This window comes from Hibiscus syriacus, unplaced genomic scaffold (assembly GCF_006381635.1).
Source record: "Hibiscus syriacus cultivar Baekdansim isolate YM2019G1 unplaced genomic scaffold, ASM638163v2 tig00112370_pilon, whole genome shotgun sequence".
NCBI lineage: Eukaryota > Viridiplantae > Streptophyta > Magnoliopsida > Malvales > Malvaceae > Hibiscus > Hibiscus syriacus.
In genome coordinates this window covers 190,402-208,864 of record NW_024063316.1, presented here as the reverse complement: position 1 = coordinate 208,864, position 18,463 = coordinate 190,402, and the positions used below count along the sequence as shown (strand labels likewise).

The 18,463-nt window shown below is 35.4% G+C and overlaps 4 protein-coding genes and 1 pseudogene across 5 annotated transcripts; all 5 read left to right on the top strand.

Annotated features, from left to right (window-relative positions):
* The first annotated feature begins 325 nt into the window (after nucleotides 1-325).
* On the top strand, nucleotides 326-1,823 carry LOC120178713 (zinc finger BED domain-containing protein RICESLEEPER 1-like). The gene is made up of 2 exons (XM_039184503.1): nucleotides 326-1,679; nucleotides 1,768-1,823. The coding sequence occupies exons 1-2, from the start codon at nucleotides 326-328 to the stop codon at nucleotides 1,821-1,823; spliced, it is 1,410 nt and encodes a 469-aa protein (XP_039040434.1).
* Nucleotides 1,824-3,149: 1,326 nt separating this feature from the next.
* Nucleotides 3,150-5,442, top strand: LOC120178712. Its single transcript, XM_039184502.1, has 4 exons — nucleotides 3,150-3,717; nucleotides 4,822-4,939; nucleotides 5,041-5,226; nucleotides 5,362-5,442. Exons 1-4 carry the CDS (start codon nucleotides 3,188-3,190, stop codon nucleotides 5,440-5,442), a joined length of 915 nt encoding a protein of 304 aa, XP_039040433.1. The 5' UTR covers nucleotides 3,150-3,187.
* A 2,551-nt stretch (nucleotides 5,443-7,993) lies between these two features.
* On the top strand, nucleotides 7,994-10,891 carry LOC120178696 (BES1/BZR1 homolog protein 4-like). 2 transcript variants are annotated; one of them, XM_039184488.1, is made up of 3 exons: nucleotides 7,995-8,317; nucleotides 8,371-8,647; nucleotides 10,021-10,891. In XM_039184488.1, the coding sequence occupies exons 2-3, from the start codon at nucleotides 8,432-8,434 to the stop codon at nucleotides 10,780-10,782; spliced, it is 978 nt and encodes a 325-aa protein (XP_039040419.1). In that variant the 5' UTR covers nucleotides 7,995-8,317; nucleotides 8,371-8,431; the 3' UTR covers nucleotides 10,783-10,891. The 2 variants fall into 2 exon arrangements, with proteins under 2 accessions (XP_039040418.1, XP_039040419.1); XM_039184487.1 differs by having other exon boundaries at nucleotides 7,994-8,647.
* Nucleotides 10,892-12,287: 1,396 nt separating this feature from the next.
* Nucleotides 12,288-13,992, top strand: LOC120178711 (annotated as a pseudogene).
* A 520-nt stretch (nucleotides 13,993-14,512) lies between these two features.
* LOC120178724 (ubiquitin-conjugating enzyme E2 35) lies at nucleotides 14,513-17,054 on the top strand. Its single transcript, XM_039184515.1, has 8 exons — nucleotides 14,513-14,647; nucleotides 14,924-14,951; nucleotides 15,064-15,150; nucleotides 15,538-15,596; nucleotides 16,156-16,197; nucleotides 16,281-16,354; nucleotides 16,713-16,810; nucleotides 16,896-17,054. Exons 1-8 carry the CDS (start codon nucleotides 14,612-14,614, stop codon nucleotides 16,931-16,933), a joined length of 462 nt encoding a protein of 153 aa, XP_039040446.1. The 5' UTR covers nucleotides 14,513-14,611; the 3' UTR covers nucleotides 16,934-17,054.
* The last annotated feature ends 1,409 nt before the right edge of the window (nucleotides 17,055-18,463 follow it).

Genomic DNA, 18,463 nt, shown 5'->3' with positions numbered 1-18,463 from the left:
AGAAAGGACGATTATATGAAGTCCACCATCGTCAAGTATGAACAAGGCCAAAGAAAGGATGAAGCTTTCAGTATTGGAAGCAGTTGGTTCGACCCTGAGAGAAGTCGGTTAGATCTTGCCCGCATGATTATATTACATGGCTACCCCTTAGCCATGGTTGAACATGTTGGATTCAAGGTGTTTGTCAAGAATCTGCAGCCGTTGTTCTATGTTGAGCCACATAGCAGCATTGAGCTGTCTTGTGTGAAAATTTGTATGAAGGAGAAGCAGAGAATTTATGATATGTTAAGTAAATTGCAAGGCAGAATTTAACCTCGCCGTTGAGATGTGGTCTTCACCCGAGTATTCGAGATACGTATGCTTGACTGCACATTATGTTGACGATGACTGGAAACTACAAAAGAAGACTCTTAATTTCTTAACACTTGATTCTTCTCATACTGAAGACATGCTTTCCGAAGTAATTATCAAGTGTCTACTGGATTGGGACATAGACTATAAGTTGTTTGCCATGACATTTGATGATTGCTCGACTAATGATGACATTGTCCCGAGAATAAAAGATCGTATTTCTGAAAACAGGCCACGTTTAAGCAATGGTCAACTGCTAGATGTGCACTCAGCCGCACATATTCTGAATTCCATTGCTCAAGATGCCATTGAAGCTCTTCATGTAGTCATCCAAAAGATTCGAGGAAGTTTTAGATATGTTAAAAGTTCACAACCAATACTAGTGAAGTTCAATGAGATTGCCCAGCAACACGGAATCAAGAACCACAAGAGCTTAGTTCTCGACTGCCCTATACGATGGAATTCAACATACATGATGCTCGAGACTGCTGTAGAGTACAGGAATGTGTTCCATCACTTGCCAGATCTTGATTCTGACCATGCTTTAAGTGATGAAGAGTGGGAACGGGCAAGTTCGATTACCGGCTATTTGAAACTATTGGTTGAAATCATTAATGTCTTTTCTGGCAACAAATGTCCTACTGCAAATATATATTTCCCTGAAATTTTTCATGTCCACATTCAATTGATTGAATGGTGCAAGAGCACAGATGATTTTCTTTGTTCATTGGCAACAAAGATGAAAGCCAAGTTCGATAAATATTGGAGCAAGTGCAGCCTAGCTTTGGCTGTAGCAGCGATCTTAGATCCCCGATTCAAGATGAAGTTGGTTGAGTATTACTATTCCCAAATTTACGGCAGTACCTCTTTGGAACGAATCAAAGAAGCAACTGATGGTATCAAGGAACTCTTTAACGCGTATTCTATCTGCCCGACTTTGGTCGATCAGGATTCAGCTTTACCTGGCAGTAGCTTACCTAGCAGTAGTAATGATACTAGAGATAGACTAAAGGGTTTCGACAAATTCCTCCACGAGACATCTCAGAGCCAAAGTTCAATATCGGACTTGGAAAAATGTTTAGACGAGCCCGTCTTTCCTCGTAACTGTGATTTCAGTATCTTGAATTGGTGGAGGGTTCACACTCCGAGATATCCAATCCTGTCGATGATGGCACGGGATGTGCTAGGAACTCCTCTGTCAACTGTTGCACAGGAGTTCGTGTTCAATGCCGGAGGCCGGATGCTTGATAGCAGTCGATGTTCACAGACCCCTGATACTCAACAGGCTTTGATATGCGCACGAGATTGGTTACGGACGCAATCTGATGGTACGTGCATCATTCAACGTTATCCCTTTTAACAATCATTTCAAATTCATCATCTCTTAACAATACACTACTGTTATCAACGAAATAGATGCGACACCATTACCGGGCCATTACGCTCTACGCCATTACGTCGAGGCCAATTGATCCAGATTCCAGCCTTGCCTGATTTGTAAGGCTCTGCTGTAAGTTCTTAACCTATTTGCTGGTTTTTACAAGTGCCCTTATTTTTTTATGGGTGTCTCGTGCAAGGTACATGAATCTTTTCTTAAGCTAATAAGATTGCATTGAAGCACTTGATCTTTGGGTGTTGATCAGATCCTATTTGATAATGGTGTTTCAATGTGGCTTATATCCGTGCCTCAATTCAAGGCAACTCTTTGTTATTGGTTGATGTAGTTATTTAAATTCAAGTTTATAGTTAAAGGATATATGTTGTTCGAACTCGGATTCGGATAATAAAATGCACTTTTATAAGGACATATTTTTTATGAAAGAAGATGAGATATCGTCAAAACCCCCCTCATAATCAATGTTACACTAAGATTCAACGTTAAAGAACGGAAGGGGAAAAGAGTGCCGAGATCTTTTATTAATAATCCGTCCAGTTACAAGTGCCCATATGCTATCCTGACCTTAATACATAATGGGACAACTTAAAAATCACCATCACAATTCAGTAAACTAATACAGCTCGCAGCCCAGCGGAACCCTGAAACCTCATGCACTCACGAGACACCAGGCACACCAGGGAAGACAGGTCCAGCTATTGCCTTTTGGCTAATGTATCAGCCTCAACGTTACAACTCCTGGGAATAGATCCGATCGGAATGCTTCTTCTTTCTACGATTGCAGATAGGCGTTGAATTAAAGTTGATCGGAATGCTTCTTCTTTCTACTATCGCAGATAGGCGTTGAATTAATGTTGAAAACACTGCGTCCGAATCCAATCTACCACATAAGAACAGTCGCTTTCCACTATCAGGTTAAACTTCTTGCGCCGGTAACAAGTTGATCGCATGGTTAATAGCCAAAAGTTCGACCAAAACCGATGGCTCTACACCAACTTGACAGGAGAACGATAAGACCTTTTCACCAAGATGATTTTAAAGAATACCTCCTATCCCTCCACAGACCCCACCCAATTTTTGGGGGTGGGGGGGGGGGGGGGGGGAGGGGCAAGAGATTTGTTTAGTCAAATAGTCGGCTTGCTCACAATCCAAACAACGACTTCAACTTTAGGGGGAGCTACACCAATCCAAATCTTTGGCCGATTTTGGGAGTTATTGATGAAAAGGCTAAAGCCATTGGGGTAGTGATCTTTAGATCTGCTTTTACTGTTCGTTATTCCATGGCAGATTGGTTAGCTTTAAACGGTTTGGCAAGGTCGGAGTTTTTTAAGGCTTGCTGGTAAATGTGTAATTTACCCAAAATATTTAAATGATATCCGGTGATAAAAAAACCGTTCTCTCCATTGAATCTTAAACCATTCTAAAACCCTTCCATAGCAAATGTCTCGATTAAAAGCTCTCCTTTCGCACCAAACCAAATGTCTCCTCAAAACCCAGAATCCTCCTTCCAAAATCCTTCATCCCTCACCATCCTTCACGATCAGAAGAACCCTTAATTCCTCTTCCCAGAAACAAACCAAAACCCCACTTTCCGTATTGTTTCAAGAAGCTGCTGGTGGAGCTGAAGCCCAGAGAGAAGCAAAAAACAATGGGATGAAGAGAGAAGTTAGGAACTTGAAAGCAAACCCAAAAGGGAAAAGGAAAGAAAACCAGGGATTAGATTGGGAAAGAACCCAGAAAGTTAAGACGGTGAAAGTTAGGAGAGAAAGGGGAGAGGTAAGAGCTTTGAAGGATCTTTCACAGTTAGCTGAGATTTTCATTAGGCATCTGTTTGCAAAAGGGTATTTTAACAAGGCTAGTTTTTTGGAACACAACAAGTTGGATTTTAGTTTCTTTGGGAATAGTTATGGCAGGGATTTCATCAAGTTTGCTGCTTATGAGTTCGGTAAAGATCATCAAGATATTGCAAAGTAAGAACATTTCCCCCCCCCCTTTGTCTTTTCTTTCTGTTAATTTGGATTTGACACTTTTTGCTAATTCTTAATGTCTTGTGTTTATGTTAGCTGATTGATGTTATTCATGTTATGTTTGGTTGTTCATAAGATAGTGAGGAAAGTGGAGTTTGAGCATTATGTTTTTGAATATTAGAAAGAATTCGTGATAACTGTGTTGATTGATTACATTAGTTTTGTACTTCATACTTAAAAAATTTGTGTATACTTGTGTTTGATTCATTTCCATATCTACTACACTCAGTCGAGTCCGGGGCGATATGGGTCATTGGAATGATAAGTAACATCGATTCTAGCAAGGAATTATGGTTTCTTTTGTCAATGGCAACAAGATCAATTGATCACAATAGGTTACACTTTATAGCTGATCAGAGAAATGGAAGAATAAGTTTTAGTTGTCATGTTTATACCGATTTCTCAATAGCTAAATGAAGCATCGGTTTTCGGTTTTTCGTATTTTTTGTCGAGATTTTATAGTGTTTCAAGGTTCTTGTATGTGTTTATAATCATTATTGAGAATTATTTAGTAATTCCTTCTCATATTTGTCAATGAGAAATTAAGTTTGTTCCGTGCACTAAAATCTGCTGGTGAATATCTCAAGCTAATCTTGTGAGGTACATAATTTCTGGTGTGTTGGTTGGTAGGTTTAGCATATTTGGTAAACGAAGTTCTCGTGTTAATTGTTTGTATTCTTCTAATGAGAATTAGAAGTTCAATGAAGTGTTTAAGCCCTGCTAAAATGCTTGAAGAACAAAAAGAAGGGCTTATTAAGGATTATGCCATGAATAATTAATTTATCATCGATGGTATCGATGTTGAAGACTGATCTTAAATTCCGTTTCGTAGATACAAGGTACGACAAAAACTATGTATCTCAATGGTTCTACCATAGGTCTGACTTGATTTGCTATGGAGAACCATATTATACACCAATGCAGTTTATCATGCTTTTATGTAGCCCTTCTCCAGTTCTCCTTGCCTTCTTTTGGTGAATTCTTTATCGAATAATCGGTCTTTTGCTTCTCGTAAAACAACACGATCTTAAACTTTGGTATTTACAGATGGTTGCCGGTCAATCACTTAAAAAACGTGGTGCTTTTCGGTTGCCCTTCCCTCGATAAATATAACGTCTTCGCTGCTAAGAGATTGCGCAAGTTCTTCAAAATTCAAGAAAACACCGTAAGCCATTATCTCGATGATCCCACCGAGAAAAGCTTGTGTTCTATACCGAGTATAAATCTTCATCTGTCGTTTGTTTCATCGGTCCATGATCTCTTCAGGTATGCAGTCGATGCGTGTTAAAGGAGTCGTGCGAGTACGCGAACAATATCATATGGGGAATCGGTACCAATAGTTTGCTGTTGGTTGATGTAATGAAAGTTATCACATTGTATGCTTTAGACTTACTGCCTGCAAAACTCGCAGTTCCGGACGAAGTAAAGGATTCAATCAACCAATTGCTGAAGGTGATTGTAAAGCTAAGCCAATCCACATGACAAGTCATCCAAAATGCTTCTACAGCTATGGTAAATTCCTGTTACTCGGAAGTGAGACGGATACAGGTATATATCCGGTACGGGTATGTTTATTTTCCTTTTCAGTTTTTCGATGTCTTTCGAGGATCATATCTCCATATGTTGGATGAGTACTCGAGGGGAAATGAACTTGAAGGATCCGAGTAACGTAGTATAGCTTATGCTGGTGACTTATGTTGCTTGGACTCTTCATTTTTCACGAATTACCCGTGTTCAACGTTGGTGTGATTCATTTGTGTATATGGAATTCAAATGGTGAAGCAGTTGGAATCTTGGTTTGTCTAGAAGTTGACTGGTTTATGTTTTTGACTTTTGATGGAATTGTTCAACTGTTTCTTCTCTACAATGGCTAACGTCAACATGTTGGATTGTTCTATGGATTCTCTCGAAGGCTCGTTGACTATGTTAATCCAACTTTTCTATTTATTTAAACTTTTTTTCGTTTAATATTTTCATTCCTTTTGAATTCCAGAAATTTCAAAACTAGTGCCTCAAAAAATTCAAAGCATATCGTCACGGGCCGTGATCTTTGGGTTCGAGACATTGGTGCAAGTGTTTGTTAAAGAGGTTCTATACAGAATGTAGGCTTGCCAAGGTCACTAGACGGGCTTGAAGGTTCTGAGAACGTGATAATATATATAGAGAGAGAGAAGGATAAACTACACCAATTATCATTGAATTTTACTCTTTCTCTCTTATTTCACTAACTGTATTTTAAATTCGTTCAATTTTCTCATTGAACTTAATACATTTAGTTTTTGTTACTCTGTTATGTTCTCAATAACGACGTTATAATTTGGTTGTTATATCGATGCAAAACGACGATTTAGTGGAAAATTTTATTTTTCTAAAACGGTGTTGTTTTAATGTCGTTGACTACTTACGGCGGAATGACTAAATGTATTAAGTTTAGTGAAGAAATTGAACGAATTTAAAGTACAGTGAGTGAAATAGGAGAGAGAATAAAATTCAATAAAGATTGATGTAATTTACCTTAAAAATAATAACATTATCTTCTTATTAATTTATTGATTAATAGATTTCATCTAAAAAAATTATTAAATAATGGGTAAACTATATGTTCAATATCTGAACTAGTAGTTTTAGTTTGTTTTAATATATAAACCTTTAATCTTTTTAAAATCATACTTAACGTTTAGTTTTTATTTCATTTTAATACTTTGTTGTTAAAATTTTAACATATTTAGTACTTAAACTATCAATTTTGATCCGTTTTAGTATTTAAATTTTTTCAAAACTAAACTTTAAATTTTTAATGAGATACTAAAATAAAACAAAAATTAAACTTTAAGTATGATTTTAAAAATATTAAAAATTTAGGTATTAAAATAAATCAAAAGTAATAATTTAAGCATTAAATGCCGTAGTTTACCCTTAAGAGGGTGTTTGGATCAAGGAATGTGGGATTCCCATGGAGTGAAATCCACATTCTTATGTTTAGTTGGTCGGGAATCTCATTCCCGGTAATGTTTTATTATCAATAGTAGATTTTTGAGGTATATTACCGGGAATGACATTATCTCCCTTTCCTTAGGTATTGTTGGATTACCAATGTTTTGGACTAAAATACCCTTAATTTTTTTTTCAAAAATATCATTCTTCTGTCATTGAATAATAAAAATTATACGAAGGTTAGATTATAAATTTATCCTTAAACCATTTTAGATTTACAAAAAAAATCTATAATTAAAATTTTATATAAAGTTCAGGGGTTAAAATAAAATTTTATCCTTTCATTAAACCTTTTTATATTTTTAATTCTGTAAAAATATATATATATAAATTTTATGAATTTAAATTTTTTTAAAAAAATATATAAATATTTTCCAACTTGTTAAAAAAATAAAATATATAATAAGAACAATTTGGTCAAATATACATTCTAATAATCTTTTATTCTTTTAACAAAACACGGTAATATTACATTAATGCTAAACCAACCAAACACAAAATACAACATTCTCAGTAATCATATTCCCTAGTAATCTTACATTCACATTAATAATCTTACATTCCGTGAACCAAACGCACCCTAAATAATATATTATGTGTCGTTGGAAGAGGGATTTCGCTCCTTAAGTTGCTTATCGGATGGACGTAGGCCGTTACTAAACTTATTAGCGAAGACAATATCCACGTGGCAAGCTAAATTTTTTACTTTTGGAAAAAATCAATGCGATTCTCGTATTATTTTTTTCTCAATATAATCCTCTAACTCATAAAATAAACTCAATATAGCTCTTTGAGCAATTTTTCCTCGTTGATCGTTATCGTGCTGACATGACAATCCAGAGTGACTGATTAACGTGACAGATGACATGGTAGATTGACTAAATTGGTAACCCAACATGGTAGACGTACTGCCACATCATCATCGTAGACCACATTAGGTTTATTTTCTAAGTTGGACGGTCACGTTGAGAGAAAAGAATAATATGAGGACCACATTGGTTCTTTTCTAAAGTACTTGGAACTCTTATGCCTTTTTACCTGTTTTTTAATGATATAAATAAAATTTTAGTTAAAATTTTAATGATATAAATATAATTTTTAAAAATTGAGTAACTAAAGTTAATTTTCTAAAGGTTTAGTGACTTTAGGTGTGGTTTACCCTAAAATATGTCAATCATATGCTGCAAATATGTAAATTGAGAAGAGATCGGAGGGTAATGATATACTATCGGTGCAGCATTAGCTGACCACCTCTCAAATCCTCCTTCAATGCCTTTAAACTCAATTACTTGTTCTTTTTGAGTTCTCTTCTTCCCGGGTTTTCAACTCTTCACGAAAACCATCCCCGGTTTCCCGATCGGTTTCCGGTCCGGTCCATCCAATGATCGGCCGATCAACATCCATCTTCAACTAGATTTCAACAATTCACCTTATACGGATTTCCCACCACTTCACCCGCCATAAACCACCGTCGTCTGGTTTCTCCGTTTACTGGTCTGAAAGTTAAAAGCTGAATATTCTTTCTCACGGAGCCGCTGAAGCTTAAGTTCATTAGCTTTACCTCATCTTCCTAATTCAGCATATTTTTCATTTTTTTCTTTAAATTTTGCTGCAAATTCAACGAATCTGCTGCTATTATCTTTTTTTTTCCAACAATTTTGAAATGACGTCGGGGACGAGGATGCCGACATGGAAAGAGAGAGATAACAACAAGCGGAGAGAACGGCGGAGGAGAGCAATTGCCGCGAAGATCTTCGCCGGGCTTCGGATGTACGGTAACTATAAGCTTCCTAAGCACTGCGATAACAATGAAGTTCTCAAAGCTCTTTGTAATGAAGCCGGTTGGACTGTTGAACCCGACGGCACTGCTTATCGTAAGGTAATCACTATCCTCGCCTTAACCTCTTCTTTTTTTCACTGATTGATTCTGGGTAGGGAAAAATGAAAACGATGCACATGGAAGATCATTTTCTCTTTCTTCGGAAAAGAAATTCGCTAAACTCTTGCATTTAGATTTTTTTTTGAAAGATCGGAAGCAACAGAAAATTGGTTTTCTCTATTATATTTAGCCGGAGAAGAATTATTGCTAGTGTAGTAATAATAAATAATCATCACAAGAACCAGAAAAATCAAATAGAATAATGATCTGTTTTCTGAATTGTGCCGCCTTGTGCGGTGCATGTTAGTGTTCGGATGTGTCCCCATTTAGGTAGCATACGCCGTTCCCGGCGAGCCAAAGTTGAAATTCAACCAACAATAAGATCTGGTGCTGACGTGCACAGCTCGTGGGAAGATCTTAAGGTTTGTTTGAATGAGAAAGCTTAGAATACAGTTCTCAAAATCCTGTATTGTGAATCTGTGATTGAATTTAGATACCATCTTTTACCATGAAAATTAACAAAGTTTCTTTGAGAAGATGAGATCTTGACTTGAACCACATTAAGTCCAGAGGGAAAGGGAAAGGAAATCTAGGTACTCACGTGCTTTGTTGCCATTTTACACGTGATTTAGCTGGCAACCAGAGAGGTGGTCCAGCCACCTTTCTCCTTTCCCCTTTCTGGGTTCTTGACAATATTTATGTGTATTAATTCAATTCATTAATTTTTCTCAAAGTATTCGAGTTCGACATCTATGTCTAATGCATATTTGGAAATTGGCACGTGAGTATAATCTCGTAAAATATATGAAAAATTTAGGGGAGAAAATGGATTTATCCGTATCGGACACATATAGTATTTATTTCGTCCTATTGGCCAAATTGGTACCACATTTTAGCTTACTTTGATGCTCTTAGCTTGATCACTCAACTAAGAAAAGACTGTATGAGTAGTTAACAAGTATGGCTATTATTTTTTATAGAAGTTTGAATCAGTTGGATGATTGCTAAAACTGCAGCTTAAAAGGAGAAGTTTAGGTCATTATCATGTATAAAACAACAAAGGTTTTCGGTCCCGAGCTGATTGGGGTGAAATTTGTCAAATGCATTTCTAAATAAGCATTTCCATCAAAGCACAAGGAGATAGAGTTTTTTTGGAGGACATTGTGAGTCTGATGTGATATGTAAAGCAATGGAATAAACGGAGGGGGTGAACGATGTCCCTAATTTTTTTCGAATAAACGACCTTATGTACCTTATCAACTTATGGAATGAGTTACAGTCATTGGAGCTGCTATTTATTGAAATATCTTATTACAGTAATTGAGCATATTAGGCTTGCAGTAATGGCACTGACAACCATCTAATTTTCACAGGGTTGCAAGCCTTTGGAGCGCATGGATATGGTAGGTGGATGTGCAACAGCGAGCCCCAGTTCATCCTATCACCAGAGCCCCTGTGCTTCTTACAACCCAAGCCCCATGTCATCATCCTTTCCGAGCCCTGCCTCGTCTTCGTATGTGGTTAATCCCAATGGTGATGGGAGTTCTCTTATCCCATGGCTCAAAAATCTCTCATCTGCATCCTCGTCAGCGTCGTCTTCCAAGCTTCCTCATAACTATATTCCCAGTGGTTCTATCAGTGCTCCTGTCACCCCTCCATTAAGCTCACCAACGGCACGAACCCCACATACGAATACCATTTGGGACGACCGGTCTGGTCCTCCAGGTTGGAGTGCACAACAACTCTCTTTCCTGCCCTCTTCAACTCCACCTAGCCCTGGTCGCCAGATCATTCCTGACCCGGAGTGGTTTGCCGGGATCCGAATTCCTCGTAGTGGGCCAACTTCTCCCACATTCAGCCTCGTCTCCTCGAACCCCTTTGACTTCAAGGAGGAAGTTTTAGCCGGCGGAGGATCTCGGATGTGGACTCCGGGGCAAAGCCGGACATGCTCTCCTGCAATAGCTGCAGGATTGGATCATACAGCCGATGTTCCCATGTCTGAAGTCATTTCAGACGAGTTCGCATTCGGAAGCAATGCAACAGGACTCGTAAAACCGTGGGAAGGAGAGAGGATTCATGAAGAATGCGGATCAGATGATCTAGAACTCACTCTTGGCAGTTCGAGAACTAGGTGAGTATCGGATATAGATATGTTCAGAGTATCATACCTTTAGTTGCTTTTGCCATAGGATGAAATGCCTTGATGACCAGTTAATTCCACTGTTTATCCCAATGAACACAAACCTTTTGTGAGAATTGGGAAATGTTGGACTCTTACCATGCTTTGTTGACAAAGTCCATGTCTTCTTTTGCCTTTCCATTCTCAATTCTCAATTAAGAGCGAGCAAAACTCGATTCTAAAAATCGATTTTTTTACTTGATTCAAAAAAAAATGATTCGAATTTATTTCGAGTTGTAATTTTATAAACTCTAAAAAAATTTAAGTTCAAATCGAGTTGTAAAATACAACTCGATTTACTCAAATAACTCAAAATTTTTAGTAATTAGTATATTGATTTTTAAGTTTGAGTCGAATCCTCGACTTTTTATGCTATATTATATCATATATGGAAAACAATATGAATAAATATATATGTATTGTATATGATTAAATTGGAATCAAATAACATTATAAATATTTATAATTAAATTTAAACAGAAATTCAAAAATTCGGCTTGATTCGGTTCGAATTTTATGAACATAATTTGAAAATTTTCAAGTCAACTTCGAGTTGTAAAATATGATTCATCAACTCAAAATCTCGAAACTTTTAATTTTTGATCGAACACTCACCTCTATTCTCAATCTTTCTTTATTATTTAAGGTGCTTTCTTGTTTGATTACATTTGGTTATTTTTTAGGGTCTAGTTTTTAACTGAATAATTTTGAAAATTAGATACAAATTAGCCATTGTCACACTCACCGTATGGGTGAAAGAAAAACAATTACGTAAAATTTTACCAACAAAGATAATATTTTTCATAATTTGAACAAATTTAATAATTTACAATAATTTGAAAAAAATTAATAATTTACAATTAAGTTGACGTTAAAAAACAAAGTATAATACATAAATTAACAAATAATTTCCGGTAATTTTAAGAAATATAGATTTTAAAATTTTAGTTTGATCCAAATGATAGGAACAAAATAAAACAAAGTGATTTTAAATGATTAGTTTAAAAATAAAAATTAATTTCACTACTTACTTGTAATATATAGATTAAAAGAAGTAAATTTTAATTTTTGTTTTTGTTTTTTGAGTTAAGATCAAAATTTTAAAATTAAGAAGCAAATGAATTATAAATAAACTAATTAATTAAAATTTGAGGGTTGAGTTAATAATAACTGGGGTAAATTACGTCAATCATCACTGAATTTTATTCTATCCTATTTCACTCATTGTACTTTAAATTCATTCAATTTTTTTGCTGAATTTGATACAATTAACGTTTTTGGTTACTCGGCCGTTAAATATTTAATGGCGCTAAAATAAATTTGAATGTAATCTTTTGTATGATCATCCTGCTGGACCTTATTTCTTTCCTTCTTAGCTTAATTTCTCTCTTTTTTTCTTTCAAAAATTTTCATAGTTATATAAATCTGTAACTCTTCATACCAACAGCTTCTTCTTCATCCATGGCTTCCTTCATCTTCCCTTTTGTCTTCTTTCTTCTTCCCCTTCTGTTTCTCAACCCTCTTTTCAGCCAAGCCAATCTCCACCTTCCAAAGCCCTCCTCAAATCAACCCTTCTCCCCCAACAACCATCACCAATCCCGTTTTTCGAAGTCGCCAAGCCGATCAATGTCCCGAGCACCGAGCCATGTTCCCTCACTGTTCTACGACATGACTTCGGCTACACCTACGGAAAGTCTCCTGTTATATCGAACTACACCTTCCCATCTAACTGTCCGTTTCGAGATTTCTTCGGGATTGTGCTGGAATGGAACGCCACGTGAAAAGGAAGGCAATTCGATCGGATTTTCGGAGTTTGGTTATCCGGTGTGGAGCTTCTAAGGAGCTGCACATCTGAGCCTAGGCCTACCGGGACTGTTTGGAGCGTCTAGAAGGATGTAAATAGATATTCATCACTGCTTCTGATGAACAAGACTCAACCCTTTTCGGTTTTCGTCGAAAACATTATCGACGAAATGTGTACCATGTCAATGTAAGTCTTCACTTCTACCCTGCAGAGAAAAACAGAATCTTCTCAAGGGAGGAGATTTAGGGTATGGGATTCGATCCAAGGCCGATTTAATTGTACCCTTTTCCAGGGATTTGCCATTGAACGGCGGATTGTGGTTCGAGATGCAGAATGCAACCGATGTCAAAGCGAAGAACTTCAAAATTCCTCGGAATGTTTATAGGGCTGTGTTGGAAGTCTATGTTTCTTTCCAATGAGAAAGATGAGTTTTGGTATGGAAATCCTCCAAGTGAGTACATTGTTGCTAATAATCGCACAGATTTTCCTGGAAATGGACCATTTAGGGAAGTTTTGGTGAGTTTAGATGGTGAACTTATTGGTGCAATTTGGCCCTTTACTGTGGTTTACACAGGTGGAATTATACCTCTCTTGCTGAGACCAATTAGTGCCATTGATTCATTTGATCTCCCTACTTATGACATTGAAATTACACCATTTTTAGGCAAATTATTGGATGGGGAATCACATAATTTAAGTTTCAATGTCACAAATGCCTTGAATGTGTGGTATATTGATGCAAATTTGCTCCTTTGGTTAGATTCTAAGAGCTCAATGACCAAAGGGAAGCTTGTGCACCATAAAAATGCTCCACTTGGTGTTTCTTCTGTGACAAATTTTCATTGTTTGAATGGAAAATTTGTCACAAAAGCAACCAGGTCCATCTCCTCAACTGGCTGGATCAAATCAAGCTATGGGAAAATCACAACTAAATCAACCCAAAATCTAAGTTACAAAAACTCCATGGTGATGGCCAAGGATTGAAATCTGCAGATTGTGAACCAGAAGATCAAATTTGATACGAAGTTCATACAAAAAAGCCCAGGTCGAATCCGAGATCGAATAGATCACTCAAGAGGTTTCCGTTCAAGATACACTCTGATTATAGCAACAATGGAAACGGAACTTCATTGACTGTGGCTAATGTCACATTGGGGCTCAATGAAAAGAGGGTTGGAGATGAAGTGAAGAGCCTGCAGAAGGGAAATGGGTTCATGTTTGTGAAGGATAACTTGGTTGTCAATGGAGATGGGAATACTCACCAAATTTGATGGCTGTAAATCTTGCTATGCTAGGGATGTAAGCAGCTCATACTACACCATTATTCATGATGAAGCGAGAAACAATTGCAGTGAAAAATGATTTGGAATGTGAGCACCTCATGTTGTTGATCAATGGAAATTAGTCACTTGTTGGATTCTTGATTTGCATAATGGAAAGTTTTGAAAAACGTTTTAGTATCTAAACGGACCAAAACTAATAGTTTAAGATGATGTCATAGAGATATAAGGGATTGAAGATGACGACAATTGAAATTTGGGCAAGGGATTTCGAAGAATTAGGGATTTCGAAGAATTAAGGATTTTTTTAATTATTTTAAATTAGAACCAATTTTATAGAATGCGTAAGTTTTGAGGTTTAAAATTATTACTATATTATTACCATATCATGTCATGTTACCATTTTCCTTAACTCAACAGTCAAATCTAGCGACGGATAATCAAAACAGAAATGAAACGTGATATTAGTAGTGATTTTAAAAAAACTAGTAATTGAATGACCAAAATTGAAACAAGATAATAAGTGGTTGACTAAATAATTAGTTTACCCATAAAAAATAGTAGATAGACACTACCTAAAGCACGTTAATTTCTTCTTTCCCCTGCTTTTATTCTCGAATCTTCTTCTCTCAATTCTCCAAACCCTAATTTCTCAATCTCTCGTCCCCTTTCCCTTTTGGTTCATCAATCGAGGCTCGCAAATGGCCAATAGTAATCTTCCTCGAAGAATCATCAAGGTTACTGTTTCGATCTTTCATCCGATCCTTCCTGATTTCTCCGATTTGTTTGTTTTCCGATAATCCTCAATTCTTTTGTTTTTGTTTTAAATTTTATGCGTTTCTAGAGATTTGTATGGTGACTGAAGTTTTTAAGGTTTTGATGAATCAAAGTCCTCTGCTAATTGTTCTAAGATCGTTTTCTGAGATTGAAGAAAGCATTTTTTTTCTTTTATTTGTGAGAATTTTTCTTATTTTCGTACTTTAATTTTGGGTTCTTCATTTTTATCTTAACAGGAAACGCAGCGTCTCCTAAGTGAACCGGGTAATTACTTTGTTTTTTCTTTGCTGTTTTTAATAGAAATTATTGTTGAATTTTGTTTAATAATTTGTTCTTTTATCAAGAGTTCTTTTAAATTTCTTTTTTATTATGATAGCACCGGGAATTAGCGCTTCACCTTCAGAGGATAATATGAGATATTTCAATGTGATGATCCTTGGTCCCACACAGTCTCCATACGAAGGTAGTTGATATTTTCATCTAATTGTTGCAAATGTTTTTACTTTGTGTTGGAATTTGTTAAATTTTACAGTTGATTGAATAGTAGTTAGGTTGGGCTTATTTAAATCGTAAAGAGAGGCACCGATGCAGATTATCTATTACCATTAAATTTTACAGTAGTTAAAACTAGGAAAGCTTTTCATAAACTGATTTTCCAGTGTTCAGTGTTCTTATTTTCTTGCTTCTTTTCCATCTTTTTGAAGAGAAAAATGGCCAATGATTTCAGTCTTGAAGCTTAGGTTTGATCAAATTAGCATGTTTTGCTTAGTCTTGTTTGAAGCTTAGGTTGATTGAATTAATTATGCACTTATGTATAGGATATGACGCATTTTCTTGTTTGAGATTTTAGGAGGGGTTTTCAAGTTGGAACTATTTTTGCCCGAAGAATATCCCATGGCTGCTCCCAAGGTACTCAACTTTAACTCGTTCGTAAAACTAGCATGAATTTCTGTTTCTGCATCTTTCGTTTGTAAGGTGGATTTTTTTATTCTTGCGTATACACCACTACATGGTTTCATCTGAGAAATCTTAATATGATTTAGAATGTTGCAGTTTGCATTATAGAGAAATCTGTTTCTTACTCGGTGATTCTGGAATGTAGTTAATTGCCTTTGGCTTGGAGGTTTTGCTCTAGTAAACCTGCTTTATTCTTTCTTGATATGTGGTAAATTAGAAGAATATTTTTGAATGCTCTCTACAGTCTAAACCCAGGATCGTTTTTTTATCTATAATTGGTAGCCACTTCATTTAAGTCCTGTTAACGCAACAAATTGCAACCTACCGTTTGGTTCTCTTGCACTGGTGATTCATGAGTGTGGTATATTCATAGAACTGCCAACTGACAGTGGTTGGAACTAATTGTCAATTTATTGTTCTTTATTCTCGGAAGCTTTTTAGCATCCATTAATGACATCCTTTTTAGAAAAATTTTATACTTTTGTCCACCTTAACCAATTTTGTGTAACAGGTTCGGTTTCTTACCAAGATATATCATCCTAACATTGATAAGGTTTGCACGTGTTCCTTCTTTTGTTCTTATTATATGGTGTGATGGTGTAACGGTTTCGCTCTAAGGGTTAAACATTCTTGCAGCTTGGGAGAATATGCCTTGATATTCTCAAAGACAAATGGAGTCCAGCTCTCCAGATCCGAACTGTACTTTTGAGGTATTATTAGTCTCTGTAAGATGTATTTCTGTCGTTGTAAACAGTAAACCAGTCTAGGTCACATGGTCTTGAATATATCATGCCTCTTGAAACATATTTATATAACACATGTTCATGTTGCCGGGAAAATTAGGTCTTACAAGTAAACAGGGAAGTTGAATATTTCTTTCCCACACTGCCTATTCATGTAATTTTTTTTCTTTTGGTTCTGGAAAAACTTATTTGCAATTTCAAACAGAAAAAATGTATTAATACTCTAGAACTGGTTTCATTTGCGCCTGGGTTGTAGACGATATCTTTAGTTATGGCATTTTCTTGAGTTTTAGGATACTAAATTGACACAATATTGTTACTTCAGCATCCAGGCACTTTTGAGTGCTCCAAATCCCGATGATCCGCTTTCTGAAAATATTGCTAAGCACTGGAAGTCGAATGAGGCAGAAGCCGTTGAGACAGGTAAAATATATAGTTAGTCTTGGATCGTCAGGATCGGTTCAATGACGATAGACTGTTACTTGATTCCTTCTTTACTGTTTTGTAGCTAAGGAATGGACCCGTTTATATGCGAGCGGTGCATGAAGACCGGTGGGATCGTCTGCCCTCGTAAAATAACATTTTATGCAATGTAAGCTACTCGACGTTGATTTCGTAGCGAAATTTGGACGAACGATGTTTGAAAGAGTTTGATATATTTGGAAAAGCTTCCGGTTGTTCCCTGCTAAAATCATAATCGGGTTGTGGAAGCAGTCACTGAACTTGTATGATGGTACACATTGTTATTCTGAAATTCCCAATTGATGTACTAAGGGATTAATTGTTCTCTAATATGGTTATTTCAAATTGAGTACTCTAATTTAGTCATCTCTGTTCGACGTATTCCGATACAGATTTGGGTATGGCTTTTTGAATGCGATTGTGTTGAAAGAATGTTATTCATAAATGTGTGCTCAGTCTTAACCCTTAGGGCAAATTAGGTGTCTAGTGTCTAAACTATCAATTTTGATTTGTTTTAGTACTTAAACTTTTGATTTTTTTTTAAAAGCATAACTAAAGTTTAGTTTTTACTTCATTTAGAACTTATGAATTAAGTACACATTTAATTTTTAACTTAATTATATTTTTGGTTTATTATACGTTTGATATTTATCTTTTATTATATTAAATAAAAAATAATGATTTAAGGGTTATTGTTGTCCCTGCAGTAAATTTAATTTATCACTTTCGTTCCTATTATATTTTTGTATCAATTTAGCCTTCGAAGTTGTTCAATTATATCATTCTATACGTTACTTTTAACTTAAAACCTCAAATTAAGAACCCTACACTATAACCTCTAAATCATAAATTTTAAACCTTAACTTAGTAATTGGAGATTTTAATTTAGGAATGGAATATAGAATGATACAATTAACTTTTAAGGTTAAATAGATGCGAAAATACGATAGAAAATACGATAAAGATAAAAATGATAAATTGGGTTTACTACAGAGGTAAAATTTACCTTTTGCCAAAAATAATTAATATTAAATATAATTTAAATGAGTTTATTATTTTTGAGTTAATAAAATTTAACAAAAAATAGAAAATCGAAGGTTACAATGAAAAAGTAAAAATAAAAATGAGTTTTTTAAAAAGATTATAGATGAAAAATATCATTGGACTTTTACTTTTTTTATAATATTTAAACCAACAATATTTTTTAAAACTTTTAATTAATTAAATTGGAAGAAATTATTTACCTAATTGATATTTAATTTAATTAATTCATATAAATTAAAATATAAATATGTTAATATAGATTAGAATAAGACTTGTGACGTTAAATTTTCGGTCCAAAACAATTAATAAGTAAAAATTAAAAACAAAGAGAGGGGAAAAAAAAGGGTAAAAACATTATAGATTTTTGTACTTTAATTTTTTTTTCTCTTAATATGATTCTTCAACTCAAAAAATAAATTTAATGTGATTTTTTTATCAACGATTTTTGTCATTGACTGTTACAGTACTGACATGACAATTCACGATACTGACGTGGTTGTTTATGATGTTAACGTAACAATTCATGGTGGTTTATGATATGATAGATGACTGTCAAACCAGTATCGTGAA

Excerpts from the sequence above, each read along its gene's own strand:
- LOC120178713 (XM_039184503.1), top strand. The coding sequence starts at position 326 with ATGTGGTCTTCACCCGAGTATTCGAGATACGTATGCTTGACTGCACAT. Across the intron at positions 1,680-1,767 it reads GTTACGGACGCAATCTGATG|ATGCGACACCATTACCGGGC; the intron begins GTACGTGCATCA and ends TCAACGAAATAG.
- LOC120178712 (XM_039184502.1), top strand. The coding sequence starts at position 3,188 with ATGTCTCGATTAAAAGCTCTCCTTTCGCACCAAACCAAATGTCTCCTC. Across the intron at positions 3,718-4,821 it reads GATCATCAAGATATTGCAAA|ATGGTTGCCGGTCAATCACT; the intron begins GTAAGAACATTT and ends TGGTATTTACAG. Across the intron at positions 4,940-5,040 it reads TCAAAATTCAAGAAAACACC|GTATGCAGTCGATGCGTGTT; the intron begins GTAAGCCATTAT and ends TGATCTCTTCAG.
- LOC120178696 (XM_039184487.1), top strand. The coding sequence starts at position 8,432 with ATGACGTCGGGGACGAGGATGCCGACATGGAAAGAGAGAGATAACAAC. Across the intron at positions 8,648-10,020 it reads ACGGCACTGCTTATCGTAAG|GGTTGCAAGCCTTTGGAGCG; the intron begins GTAATCACTATC and ends TAATTTTCACAG.
- LOC120178724 (XM_039184515.1), top strand. The coding sequence starts at position 14,612 with ATGGCCAATAGTAATCTTCCTCGAAGAATCATCAAG. Across the intron at positions 14,648-14,923 it reads TTCCTCGAAGAATCATCAAG|GAAACGCAGCGTCTCCTAAG; the intron begins GTTACTGTTTCG and ends TTATCTTAACAG. Across the intron at positions 14,952-15,063 it reads GCGTCTCCTAAGTGAACCGG|CACCGGGAATTAGCGCTTCA; the intron begins GTAATTACTTTG and ends TTATTATGATAG.